The sequence below is a fragment of the Talpa europaea genome (assembly GCF_964194135.1).
Source record: "Talpa europaea genome assembly, chromosome: 16".
NCBI lineage: Eukaryota > Metazoa > Chordata > Mammalia > Eulipotyphla > Talpidae > Talpa > Talpa europaea.
In genome coordinates this window covers 27851657-27865435 of record NC_140084.1, presented here as the reverse complement: position 1 = coordinate 27865435, position 13779 = coordinate 27851657, and the positions used below count along the sequence as shown (strand labels likewise).

The 13779-nt window shown below is 42.9% G+C and overlaps 1 protein-coding gene across 1 annotated transcript in view; it reads right to left on the bottom strand.

The window, feature by feature from the left end:
• Positions 1-451: 451 nt before the first annotated feature.
• The window catches only part of GPATCH1 (G-patch domain containing 1), a gene marked incomplete at its 3' end in the record, with an annotated part of 39768 nt that continues 26440 nt past the window's right edge, over positions 452-13779 (bottom strand). Inside the window, exons 14-20 of the mRNA XM_084256794.1 lie at positions 13331-13467; positions 12840-13006; positions 9250-9466; positions 6416-6523; positions 4385-4482; positions 1928-2076; positions 452-479 (exon numbers count right to left, since the gene is read on the bottom strand). Coding sequence (XP_084112920.1) covers positions 452-479; positions 1928-2076; positions 4385-4482; positions 6416-6523; positions 9250-9466; positions 12840-13006; positions 13331-13467 — 904 coding nt within the window. The remainder of the gene's footprint in view (positions 480-1927; positions 2077-4384; positions 4483-6415; positions 6524-9249; positions 9467-12839; positions 13007-13330; positions 13468-13779) is intronic.

Here is a 13779-nt window from a genome sequence, read left to right as displayed (position 1 = left end):
ACAAGATAGCAGAGCCACACTCCCCAGGAAAACAGGAGCGGGAAAGCCACGCCCCCCTCCACTCCCCGCGTTCACAGGTCCTTGACCAAGTGCACTGGTCCACATCTGCACTCAGCTGTCCTCATAACCAAACCAGAGAAAAGCCTTCACTTTTAATTTCTTTTATAAAGTTTCAGAAAATAAAAAAAAATCAAGAAGCAAATAGAAAAATTCCATTTTAATTAAACTGTACAATCTGAATATTTCCCTCCAACACTAACTGATGTTAAAAATAGAAATAATTTTCTGCAACCTTCCAAGGCAGCATTTGAAATTTCGAGGCTTTAAAAGTTATTTTACAGCATGAGTTTACATATAAATACAATCTGTACAATGTATTAACTGAGCAATCAACGAGCTTCCATCATGGGGAAGATCTGGTATTGGGTCAGACAAGGGCCCAATTCAATTACTACCTCTTTAGTGGAAGACGTTTCAGCCTAGAAAAGAAAACAAGAAAGAGAACATCAGACCCTGCCTGATTTTTCACATTTTCACCTGTAAAATACAAAGGATAAAAACATTGTTTGATCTGCAAACTTAAAATGCTTCTTCTGTTATGCACAAAACACTCAAGAGACTCACTCACCCACAAAATATATGGGACCTAATTGTAAAAAGCAAGCTCGAATCGGGGCCTCCCTGGTGGCCTGAGTTCTTTGATACACATAAATAAATAAAACTAAATTAAAAAAAAAAAACAGCCAAGGGAGTGGATTCTTTTTTTTTAAGATTTATTTTATTTATTAATGCATACGAAAACTGGGGTACAGGCCAGAGGTGTGGGGGTGGTGGTGAGAGGTTTCACCAGAGACAGAGTGGGGAGCAGAACAGATGCATCTATTGAAAAACACTGCTGAGGGGAGCAGAGGGGGAGACAGGAGAGGTCTGCTGGGCCATGTGGGTAGCTCCCTGGCCAGCATTCGAACTCATACCACAGCGGCTGGCGATAGCTTGACAGTGCTGAGACTTTAACGCCTATGCCACCAGGGAGGCCCAAGAGAGTGGCTCCTTTGGGACCAAGGGTCAGGATGGTAAGTGAGAGGGGGACAGGGAAGGGCTTCCTGGGGTGCTGGACTATTCCTTGATCTGAGTGTATTTATGTAGTAAAAATGCATAGAGCTGTGAACTTATGATCTGTGAATATAAACGTGTGTGGATTCACTAAATGTGTGTACCTGATAGATTTAAGCTAAGAAAGAACATTTATAAAATTATTATTAAATATATATGATTATATTAAATTTTCAAAATATGTTAATATACTGATTATACTTTTTAAAATATACATATTACTTGTAATAAAAGTGTATAAAAATTTATATATGTTACACGTATGTAAGTATAGTTGAACAAAGCCTTGAAAACTGCATGTGAAGCTGAGGTTACTGTACAGAGAGGAGAGCTTTGGGGAATTGGTCACAGACCACTTGAATCTTTATATGTAAGGTGTGAATTTTTACCGTGAGAATATATTCACATATTACTAGAACATTCATAATAACTTTAGGAAGTCTAGTTAACACAGAGGGGGCCTCCTCCCTGGTGACCTAGGGGTTAAATCTCAGTGCTATTGCTGCTACAGCCTGAGTTCGATCCCCGGCTGGGGAGCTGACCCACATGGCACAGCAGACCTATCTTGTCTTGCCCGCTGCTCCCCTCAGCAGTGTATTTCAGTAGATCCACCCGTTCTGCTCCCCACTCTGTCTCTGGTGAATCCTCTCACCCCCCATACCGCTGGTCTGCACCCCAGCTCTTCTACACACAAAAAACCCTTAAAAATTTAATATAAAAGTTTCGTTAACATACAAATTTATCATTTCTGACATTTGACTCTAGGCAAATACATCAAGGTTTTAAGGGGCATCTATGGTCTCTGCAGACCCACCGTCTCAGCAGTTCTTGGGGTGACAGGTCAGGGGGTGTGTCCTCCTCACTCTGGCTGTCGCTGCTGTCAGAACTCTCAGAACTACTGCTCTTCTCTGACTTCTTGTTCTTCTGCTTGCCTTTATGTTTGTGCTTCCGATGTTTCTTTTTCTGGGGAAAAAAAGAAATTGGGGAGCGGTGGTGGAAGTCAATGGTATGTTCCTTGAGTCAGTCAATGACAGGGGATCAGGCATTTGGCAGCTGGACTCATTAAAAAATAATAGAAGGGGCCTCCCTGGTGGCGCAGCGGTTGAGCGCTGGGTTGCCAAGCTGCCTGCAGCCTCTGCAGTGCCAGTTCGATCCCTGGCTGCTCCCTGGCCACCGGAGGAGGGTCCCACATGGCGGGCAGGCCTCTCCTGCCACCCGCTGCTCCCCTCAGCAGTGTACTTAAGTCCTTCTGCCTGCTCTGCTCCCCCATCTGGCTCTGGTGAATTCTCTCACCCTCCCGCGCTTCTGACTGTACCCAGTGCTTGTATAAATAAATAAATAATAATAAATAAATCTTTAAAAAAAAATAGAAAACCTCATTTGGGGCGAGCTTTTGTGTGGCAGAACAGATTGGGACAAAGCTGAGCACATACTCCACCAGGAGACACTCAGAACTGATCCCCAGAGATAGACACAGCAGGACTGAGCAGATACTGGCAAGACCCCTTCTTGATGTTTAGTCCCCATTTTACTCAAGGTGGACCTGCTATGCCTGTGAACCTGACCAGAGTGGACCATCTAACTAGATTCCTGGTAATAACCTAGGATGATGTGTCTTTGCTGAAAAAGCAGAGAAGAAATTGGGAGAAGGTCAGAGAACAGCAAAGACATTGGTAAGAAACAATTGAATTTGGTTTTCAAATCTGTCAGCACTGATTTTTTTTCATTTTTACCACAAGGGAACTTTCCTCATCTGCTATGCTCCAGGAACCTTTTTCTGGAAGCCAATAATGAAGCTATTTCTGATCTCCAACTGCCGGGGCCACTCTGGGTACCCACATGAACACTAGCTGAGTTAAATGCCTGTGCTACAGCTGAGGAGGAGCCGTGGATGATGACGTGAGGAACACTGGCAGCACAGGAACGCACTACTCCTTCGTGCCTCCTACCAACCTCTCCCTTCAAAGAGTTAGGAACCCAAATCTCCATTTGTAATGATGACAAAGTAGTTGACAAATGTTCAAAAATACCTTCACTCAGGCCTCCCCAGTGGCTCAGCAGGTTGAGTGCCATGCTGTGAAGCTGTCCGCAGCCTCAACAGCGTGGGTTCAATCACGCAGGCCGGTGAGACTCTCACATGGCTCAGCAGACCTCTCCTGTTGTGCCCGCTGCTCCCCTCAGCAGTGTATTTCTGTTGTCTGCCTGTTCTGTTCCCCACTCTGTCTCTGGTGTATCCTCTTACCCTCCCACGCCTCTGGCCTATACCCCAGCTCTTGTATAAAAATAAATAAATAAATAAATAAAAAACCTTCATTCATATTGAATGAATACTCACTTAATATTGTCTTATTACTTAATACTCAGCTGTTACTCTAAGACACTTATGGCCCCTAAGATACTTTTTTTTTTAAACTATTATTATTATATATATACGTTAATATTTATTTATTTATACTAGCACTGGGTACAGTCAGAAGTGTGGGAGGGTGAGAGAATTCACCAGAGCCAGAACAGGGAACAGAACAGGCAGACTGACGAAATACACTGCTGAAGGGAGCAGCGGACACGACAGGAGAGGTCTGTCGCACCATGTGGGACCCTCGCCAGTGGCCAGGGATTGAACCAGTGCTGCAGAGGCTGCGGGCAGCTTCGCAGCCCAGTGCTCAACCGTTGCACCACCAGGGGAGGCCCTACTTTTTTTTTACAGCTTTTTTTTTTTTTTTTTAATTGTAAGGTTTTTTTGTTTTTGTTTTTGTTTTTTTTCTGCGTACAAGATCTGGGATATAGGCCAGAGGTGTGAGGGGTGAGGGGACTCACCAGACACAGAGTGGGGAGCAGAATAGGAGGACTGACTGAAATATACTGCTGAGGGGAGCAGCGGGGGAGAGAGGAGAGGTCTGCTGCACCATGTGTGCTCCCTGGTTGGGGATCAAACTCAGGCCATAGCAATGATAGTGATGAGATTTAATCCCAGAAAGGCCCCCTTTGCCTACTTTTTAATGCTCACAATGCTCACAAACACAATAATTAACTTTTAAAAAGCACAACTGAATAAAATATTCTGTCTGAAAGAAAAAAACAAAGGTTCTAAAAACTGAGGGTTTACACAGAATGCCGAAACTTCAGTCAAGGTATAGAAAGACCCCCGTGCCCCAAGATGGCCTCAAGATAGTCTCCTCAACTGGCTTCGTGTGTCACTCCTGAGGGCCAATCTGGACAACAGAGGTATTAGCCCCAACATGCCGATCCCAGGACCCCAGAAGTTACTCACCTTCTCTTTCCTCCGCCTATGTTCTTTCTTGGTCTTGTGCTTTTCTTTGTTCTTTTTATGTTTCTCTTTTTGAGGTACCTCAAGTTTCTGACGAGCATCTGAAACACAAGTGTAGAGGGGATTGAAGGTTAAATAACTGAATCAGGAATCTGATTTAGATGGAATGTTTACCATTGAGGCAGGACTCCTTCCCAGCCTCGATGATAAACAAAAGGTTAAGCACCTCACCTTATAGTTCTATATTTAGAAACTGCCTGAAACCTCACCATAAGACCTACCTGTGTGATCTAACCAGTTTCTGGACACAGCCTTATCTGCAGTAACGTCAGAGGAAGATAAAGTCAGAGCAGAATGCCACAAGTCTTTTCTAATTTGACATTCTCAGGTAAGCCCAGAGACAGAGTCGGAACCTCAGCTCTGTGGCCTGCTTAATGATCTGACATTAACTCGATTAACTCCTCCAAGTCTTGGTTAAAATGGGGCTATAAAATGGGGATAAGAATCCCTATCCTCTTAAGAACACAGAGAGGATTAGATGGGTCATGCACATGAATCCCATAGCTGAGCATCTACCACATCAGCTCCTTCCTTCACAAAAGCACATTTTATATGAATTTGTCCTATACATGGAAAATGAAAAAGCCAGCATCAAAACAATGTGATGCATGGAATCATTAATAACAACTAAATAAGTTGCAGGTGCCTAAATTCTCCACCTCCATGGCCAGATACCCAAACCAATTCACTGTAACAGTAGCAGAGTAAATCATTAAATCAACTTTTTCCAATACATTTCAGCAGTGTAGATAGTTTCTATACTCAGTCAACAAGTGCCTGTGATTTTCTAGTCTGAAAGTTTGGTCAAATATTTAATAATATGACTTCCCCAAATTTAACTTTAATGCTAATTTTTTGGGCTTTAAAAAAGATTTTTAATTTATTTTTATGTTTAAGAGCTGAGGTGTAGACCAGAGGTATGGGATCAGGGGTGAGAGAATTCACCAGAGACAGAGTGGGGAGCAGAACGGGTGGATCTACTGAAATACACTGCTGAGGGGAGCAGCGGGCAAGACAGGAGAGGTCTGCTGCACCCTATGTGGGTCAGTTCCTTGGCCGGGGATCAAACTCAGATCTAAGGGGTGATAACGCTGAGACTTAACACCTAGGCGACCAGGGGAGGCCCTAATGCTAGTCTTTTGAAAAACTGTTTCCCCTAAATAACCCATAGACTAAAATAAGGTTAACTATTATAAGAATATCAATAATTTAGCTTTCAAGCGCTAACACACATACTTTTAGGTAAAGAGCTAAACTTGAGCAAGTGTGAAATACAGTTACAGCAATTTCTCAAAACTTCATACTTTTCATCATCTCTTTGAAGGTTGGCTAATTAACCAAACCATTATTTTTATACGTGGGCACTATAGGATGCTATAAAGTAGATGGTGAAATTACATGTTATTTATATATTTGGACCATGTAATCAGATGTTTGTTAATCCAACCTTCAAAGAGATGGTAAAGCAGTCTAGGGATTTTAATGTGAGTTGTCAATTTCAGATGATAGGGAACAGAAGTTGTGATCAGATATACTGGGAAAGAGGATGGATGGACTGTATTTACTCCTGAAAGAATTATTTTTACTTTATTTGCTAAATTAGTCAATGTATAAAAAAGTCTCAGAATGCCTACTTTCTGCAATTTCCCTGCCATCTTCATGTCCTAGATTTTTACTTTTAATTCTGTAAGTGACAACGTTTGAGATACTCAGGACTCTACTAAAACTATCTGAAAGCTAAAAAGAAAACTAGTTTCAAGGTGTCAAGGGTTATAATATAACCATAACTTAGGCATGAGGTGCAAGCAGTGAGTTTCAAATTGTGGCTGAGAATGAACAAACCAAAAACAAATGCATATATTTGGTCAAACCAAAGTTGGATGAGAGGGGTAGGCATAACAACAGAGAACTGTCATGTCTCAGGGGAGACGCTGGAGCCAAAGCAAGTGGGTGAGCCAGGAGCTCTCGACTCACTGGGACAGAAGACTGGAGGCAGCCGCGGGCCAAACTCTGCTCTTTCATCTATCTGCATCTTCTGGATCTGGAAGGAAGGTGCAGGCTCCTGGGGTGCCAGCTCACTAGCTGAAAAACATCAGGGCATGAATTTCATATATTTGCCAAATATTAATGTGTCTGAGGCTTTAAATAATGTCTGTTGCCACCAGATAACAAGGGGTTTTCTTCACACTCTGCTTAACCAGCTCATGCCAGGGGTTGAGGACACAGCAGAAAGCCCGGCTCCAAGTTCATGGGCACTTGAGCCAGGAAGTCGGTCACACAAGGGCATCTGTGACCAAGGGCACCCCACAGGGGAGCACAGCACACACTCCCAATCACCTGGTGGAGACCTGAAGGGCTAAAACACATCCTTGAGGGTTAAGCACCGCACTATGAAGCAATCTGCAGCCTCTGCAGCATGAGTTCAATCCCCAGCCTGGCCAGAGAGAAACCCACATGGCAAAACGGACCTCTCCTATCTCGCCCACTGCTCCCCTCAGCAGTGTATTTTTGTCAATCCGCCTGTTCTGCTCCCCACTCTGTCTCTGGTGAATCCTCTCACCACCCGCATCTCTGGCCTGTGCCCTAGCTCTTGTATGCATAAATAAATAAATCTTAAAAAAAAATTACTATTAAAAAAAAAACCCCACACATCCTTGAGTTCTTTTCACAAACTTTTTCCCTTTGTGAAATAGGAACGGCATTTCTCCTGCCCACCTGTGACTATGCAGGTACCTCCTCTTTTTCTTTCTCTTTTTTCTAATAAACCCGTCTTTTTAAAATGTAAAAAAAACCCAAAAAACCCCAAAAAACAAAAACCCATGCCCTTGAGCTAAGTTCATCTGAGAAGAAATAAAAACGTACAGACCGATACTAAGAGCATGGCACAGCTCAGAAAGCTTAATTTCATTCAAAATAAATGAAGGAAGGCCTCCCTGGTGGCGCAAGGGGTTAAGCACCACACTACGAAGCAATCCCCAGCTTCTGCAGCATGAGGTCGACCCCTGGCAGGCCAGGGAGCTACCCACATGGTGCAGCAGACCTCTCCTGTCTCACCTGCTGCTCCCCTCGGCAGTGTATTTCAGTCTGCCTGTTCTGTTCCCCACTCTGTCTCTGTTAAATCCTCTCACCCTCCCGCGGATCTGGCCTATACCCCAGTTCTTGTATAAATAAATAAATCTAAATAAATAAATAAATACATAAAATGGATCTACCATATGATCCAACAATTCCACTCCTAGGAATCTACCCAAAGGACACAAAAATATTTATTCGAAAGGATACCTGCACCCCTATGTTTATTGCAGCACTATTTATAATAGGTAAGATATGGAAACAACTCAAATGCCCAAAAATAGATGGCTGGATCAAGAAGATGTGGTCTATACATACAGTGGAATATTACTCAGCAATCAAAAAAGATAAACTCATGCCATTCACAGCAACTTGGGTGGAGCTAGAAGGGATTATACTCAGTGAAATAAGCCAGAAGGAAAAAGAAAAATACAGGATAGTTTCACTTATAGGAGGAATATAGGGAAACCAAATAAGGGATGAGGAAAAAATAATAAGAAAGAAGAAACCAAAATTAACAGGCAACTATAAATCAGAGACATTCTGCAGGGGAGGGGAAGGTAGAGGGACCAAAACAGAGGAGGGAAGAGCACAAGGAACTATGGTGATGGTGCCTGGGAATTGGTGGTGGGAATTTTACAGGGACTACACCTGAGAGGAGAAAGGAAATACTGTATAAAAATGAACAATGATATAAAATGTCATGAATTTAATAAAAAAAGATAAGGTGGTTGTTTCTCCCTGCAGAAGAAAAAGGTTGACATTTACAATCACCCAAGAAAGAACAGTATGTTTATACCTCCAGACAGGCCCTCAAAAAGTATACCCAAGACCACTTTAGCCAGACACGAGTGGAAGAACACTGGAAGACTGAGAAGGAAGTTTTTTTTGTTTTTTTTTTGTTTTTTTAGATATTTATTTATTTATTTATACAAGCACTGGGTACAGTCAGAAGTGCGGGAGGGTGAGAGAATTCACCAGAGCCAGAGCAGGGAGCAGAACAGGCAGACTGACGAAGCACATGGTGAGGGGAGCAGCGGGCAGCAGGAGAGGTCTGTGCGCCATGTGGGACCCTCGCTGGTGGCTGGGGATCGAACCGGCGCTGCAGAGGCTGCGGGCAGCTTTGCAGCCCAGCGTTCAACTGCTGTGCCACCAGGGGAGGCCCTGAGAAGGAAGTTTTGTCCACTCAGACAAACATCTGAAAAGTCTCCCATCCTTGCCAGTGCCAGAGAGCCTCCTTGCCTGTGCCAAGACTTCTGGCTGGGCTGAACAGAACAGGTAAGACAGCTCACTGACCTGGAAGGCTCGCAATAACGAGAACAGACGCCATCCACCAAGTACCACTATGTGCCCGGCAGTGCCTATCGGCTGTTGCACCGGAGTGTGGCATCTGCCCTACCGAGAAGAAAGCAGGCAGAGCCCCTCTAGTCCTCCTGACCAGTGTTCTCCAGTAATCCTGGGACCTTATCATCAACAGGTTAAAAATTTTAAAAAGCATCTCTTTTTTTTTTATACTCTCCTCCACTAGGACCGGAAAATCAACACTATCAAACCATGCCAGAGATTTATATCAGATAGAAAAGGAAAAAAAAAAAAAAAAAAACTGTTCCACCTCAATTGAAAATAGTAAGATTGCTGATTATCCTTATTTAAAATTTCATACTAAACAAAGAAATAGTTTCTCTAGGCTGGTCATTATTTTGCCTTTAGGTCCCAAAGTCGGAAATATGACTTACTGGGCGCCACAGAGGGTGTTTCCGTCAAACCAGTCTCTTGGGAACTTTCGAAGTTGGGCTCCCCAGTGCACTCCTGCTCCTCCTCGCTGGCACCCTGCTCCTCCTCAGAAGATGAGGACTTTTCGTCGGAGGAGCTGGCGAAGATGGCCTTGAATAAGTCCATGGACGGACGGCTATCTTCTCCCTCCATCTGGGAATCCACACCTTGGTTTGCCACCTGTATGAACAGTGACATGAAAGTCAGGAAGGAAGAGGCAAGGCTGAGGGGAGTCAAGGACTCTGGAACATACACACACACATATGCATTTCTGCTTATGCTCATGTACATGGGTCTCCACACCCACTACTGCCTGACTAGACAATGATCATTCACAGGCATTTATTTTCATGGTGTTTCTGATCTGACTGTAGAATCCCCACTGGGGCCTCCCTGGTGGCACAGGAGTTAAAGTCTCAAAGCTCTCAAACTATTGCCAGCCACTGCGACCTAAGTTCAATCCCCAGCCAGGGAGCTAACCCACATGTCACAGCAGACCTCTCCTGTCTCACCTGCTGCTCCCCTCAGCAGTGAATTTCAGTGGATCTGCCTGTTCTGCTCCCCACTCTGTTTCTGGTGAATCTTCTCACCCCCACACCTCTGGCCTACACCCCAGTTCATGTGTACATAAACAAATTTAAAAAGTGAAAAAATAAAAAAGAATAGTCCCACTGGCAGAAGCAGATGAAGCCTCCCATGCAGATATGTCATGAATCAGAATTAAAAGGATGCAGAAAATGGCCTGAAAGCAAAAATTAAAATATTGTCCGATGAGGTTTCCAGTGAATGTTTATGTTATACAAAGGGCAACATAAAACAGGAGAATTAAAGGGGCCCATATAGTGGTAAGGTTTCTACATACCACAAAGAAGTGGTAAAATATCCATTTTAAGTGGATTGTGAAAAGATTAATGTGTATATTAAAACCCCTAGAGTAATCACCAAAAAAAGAGACAACATAAAAAGAATAAATTAAAATGCAATACTAAAATTATTCAAGTAATAAAAAAGAAGGTAGGAAAGGGGAAGGAGAGGAACAAAAATTGAGTAGGAAGAGAAAACAATAAAACTGCAGATCTAAATCCAAATATATCAGCAAATTACATGCAAATAGTCAAAACAAAAAACAGCGATTAGCAAATATATTTCTTAAAAAATCCAATGACATGTTTTTTATTAAAACTACTTTAAATAGGGGCCTCCCTGGTGGTGCAAGGGGTTAAGCACCACACTATGAAGCAAGCCGAGCCTCTGCAGCACAAATTCGATCCCCGGCAGGCCAGGGAGCAACCCACATGGCGTAGCAGACCTCTCCTGTCTCACTCGCTGCTCCCCTCAGCAGTGTGTTTCAGTCAGTCTGCCTGTTCTGTTCCCCGCTCTGTCTCTGGTGAATCCTCTCACCCCCTGCATCTCTGGCCTGTACCCCAGCTCTTAAAAATAAAAAACCGACTTTAAATATAATTAAGTTGATCAGTTAAAAGTAAAAAGAAAATATATATCAGGAATAAAGAGTACTATTACATAACAGTAAAAGGTTTGATTCACCAAACAGACATAAAAAAACTAAATGTTTAGTCACATAACGAGTTCAAAATATATAAAGCAAGCACTCTGGAATACAGTTTGATAGTTTATTATAAAATTCAATTTATGTGCTTATCACCTAGCAATTCCACTATTAGAAATTTACCCTAGAGAAATGAAAATTATGTCCACACCAAAGTCTGCACTTGCATGTTCATGGAAACTTTGTGATAGCCAGAAACTAGAAACAGCCCACATGTCCTGAAGGAGAGAATGGCTCAACTGTGGTATATTCCTGCAGTGAAATATTATTCAGCAATGAAAATGAATGAACTGTTGATACATATCCAACACTGAATTTTAAACTTAGGACACTGAGTCAAAGAAGTTACTCTCAAAACACTACTGTTTGATACTATTTATGTAACATTCTGAAAAGAATAAAACTATAGGGACAGAGAAAGAGATCACTGGTTGACAGGTTTGAAGTGAGAGGGGTATAACTATAAAAGGCCAGCATGAGGGAGATTTGGGGGCTGATGGTACCATTTTTCATCCTGATTGTGGTAGTGGTGACATGAATCTATGTATGTATAAAAAACTTAATGAACTGTACATTTTCTACAAGTTAATTTAAATTCATGTTAATTTAAAGATAAAATATTTTAATGAGGCTAATAGAATGAATTTTTTGTGCAGTTCAGCTTTTAACTATTAAAACAGTCATTTTAGGGCCTCCCCAGTGGCGCAGCAGTTGAGCACTGTGCTGTAAAGCTGCCTGCAGCCTCTGCAGCGCCGGTTTGGTCCCCAGCCACCGGCGAGGGTCCCACATGGCGCGCAGACCTCTCCTGCCGCCCGCTGCTCCCCTCAGCAGCGTACTTCGTCAATCTGCCTTCTGCTCTCCCCTCTGGCTCTGGTGAATTCTCTCACCCTCCCGTGCTTCTAACTGTACCCAGTGCTTGTATAAATAAATAAATAAATCTTTAAAAAAAAAATGTAGCCCTAAACTTAAAAAAATAAATAAATAAAATCTAATGTGGGGGCCTCCCTGGTAGCACAAGGGGTTAAGTCTCAGCACAATGAAGCTATCTGCAGCCAAAGTTCGATCCCCAGCTAGAGAGCTAACCCACATGGTGCAGTAGACCTCTCCTGTCTCGCCTGCTGCTCCCCTCAGCAGTGTATTTCAGTCAGTCTGCCTGTTCTGCTCCCAAATCTGTCTCTGGTGAATCCTCTCACCACTACTCCCCACCCCCAACCTCTGGCCTATACCCCAGTTCTTGGATGCATAAATAAAAAATAAATCTTAAGGGCCTCGCTGGTGGTGCAAGGGGTGGATGCACAACCTATGAGCTATCGGCAGCCACTGCAGAACAAGTTCGATCCCTGACCAGGGAGCTACCCACATGGCACAGCAGACCTCTCCTGTCTTACCCGCTGCTCCCCTCAGCAGTGTATTTCAGTCAATCTGCCTGTTCTGTACCCTACTCTGTCTCTGGTGAATCCTCTCATCCCCACACCTCTGACCTGTACCCCAGTTCTTATATGCATAAATAAATTGATCTTTAAAAAAAAAAATCTAATGGGCATTTTCCTATATTCTCCAAACAAGAATACTTGTAACTTGGAAAATCAGATTTTCCAATACAAATAAATTAAATTCTGTTAATGGCAAGTAAAACCATCTGGGTAGAGAAGTTCACAAACTTTCCTCAAATTATTAAAGCTATGGTTGAAACTGCTAGACCATAGAGTGAAGTTGGGAACTATAGCCCAGTGGCCAAATCTATCTGGTCCCTGTTTTGTAAATAGTTTTACTGGAACATGGGTGTACAAACTGCTTTTAGGTTGCCTGAGATTCCTACCACACTCAGCAGCAGCATCGAATAGCTGCAATAGGGATAGTATGGCCCACAAAGTCTACAATATCTAGAAAAAGTTTGTCGACCCCTGTTATCGAGTAATGAGAAAGCATCGCCGGAAAGGTGAAGGTTATGGTCAGCCTGGCAGAGAACCTGGATGCCCCAAATACCTTATTGGAGACTGAGTCCGTCACAGGCTCTTCCTCTTTGTTTACTAATGGACTGGACTCTTGTTTAGGTGGGCCAACTTTTGATCTAGCCAAACTTAAAAATTCACTAATGGTGTCTTCTTTCTTTTCCTGTTTTGATGTGTCCCATCTGGAGGGTTTTCTTGATTCTGAAAAGCAGGACAAAGATAGAACATCAAAATCATCAAGAAAAGACAACTTCTCCATTATGGCTCTTTCATTCTTTGGAGAACATCAGCGTACCCAGTATGGGCCAGGCACTGTGGAAGGTGTTGGTGACATGGCAGAGGCTGCTGAACAGTGCGCCTCAAACAGTGCACCCCAAAATGTGCACTGTTACAAGAGGAGCCAATGTATTCTTATGAGCAGTTCTCTAAATATGGGGGGAGTTTGCACAGGGTGCATCCTGAGGACTGCAGGACGTTTGTTTCTGTTCTCCTACCAGAACATAGACCTGAGCTACCCGGACTCACTGTCAGGACCTCGGTGCTGTGGGACTTTCTCACTTGATGCTTGAGTTGTAGGTGAAGAAGCTGTCTCTGGGAGTGTCAGAAAGTTGAAGACTGAGTATTTGTCACGTTTCACTCTTGGTAAGCCAACTAACGTTGAACTGGGGTGGCAAAGAAAAACACAGACATGATTTTAATAACTATAAGGATAATATCCACCCCAATAAAGCTTTCCAGCACATATTTTTCACCAATAGCTCTTTGACTTGGCTTAAATGGTCCTCTAAGATACGTTCACTTCTCAAAGCAGTGTAAGAACTTAGACTGGCTTACTTGGGCCTCTCTGACTCAACTGTATATACTTTCTGGCAGTGTTGATAATCAAAAAGGAAAAAGAATTAGGAAACATAAGTAATGGTTTATATGTAAACTCTGTGTATTACTTAAAAGGTAGCAAATTAGGCGGTTTTTTG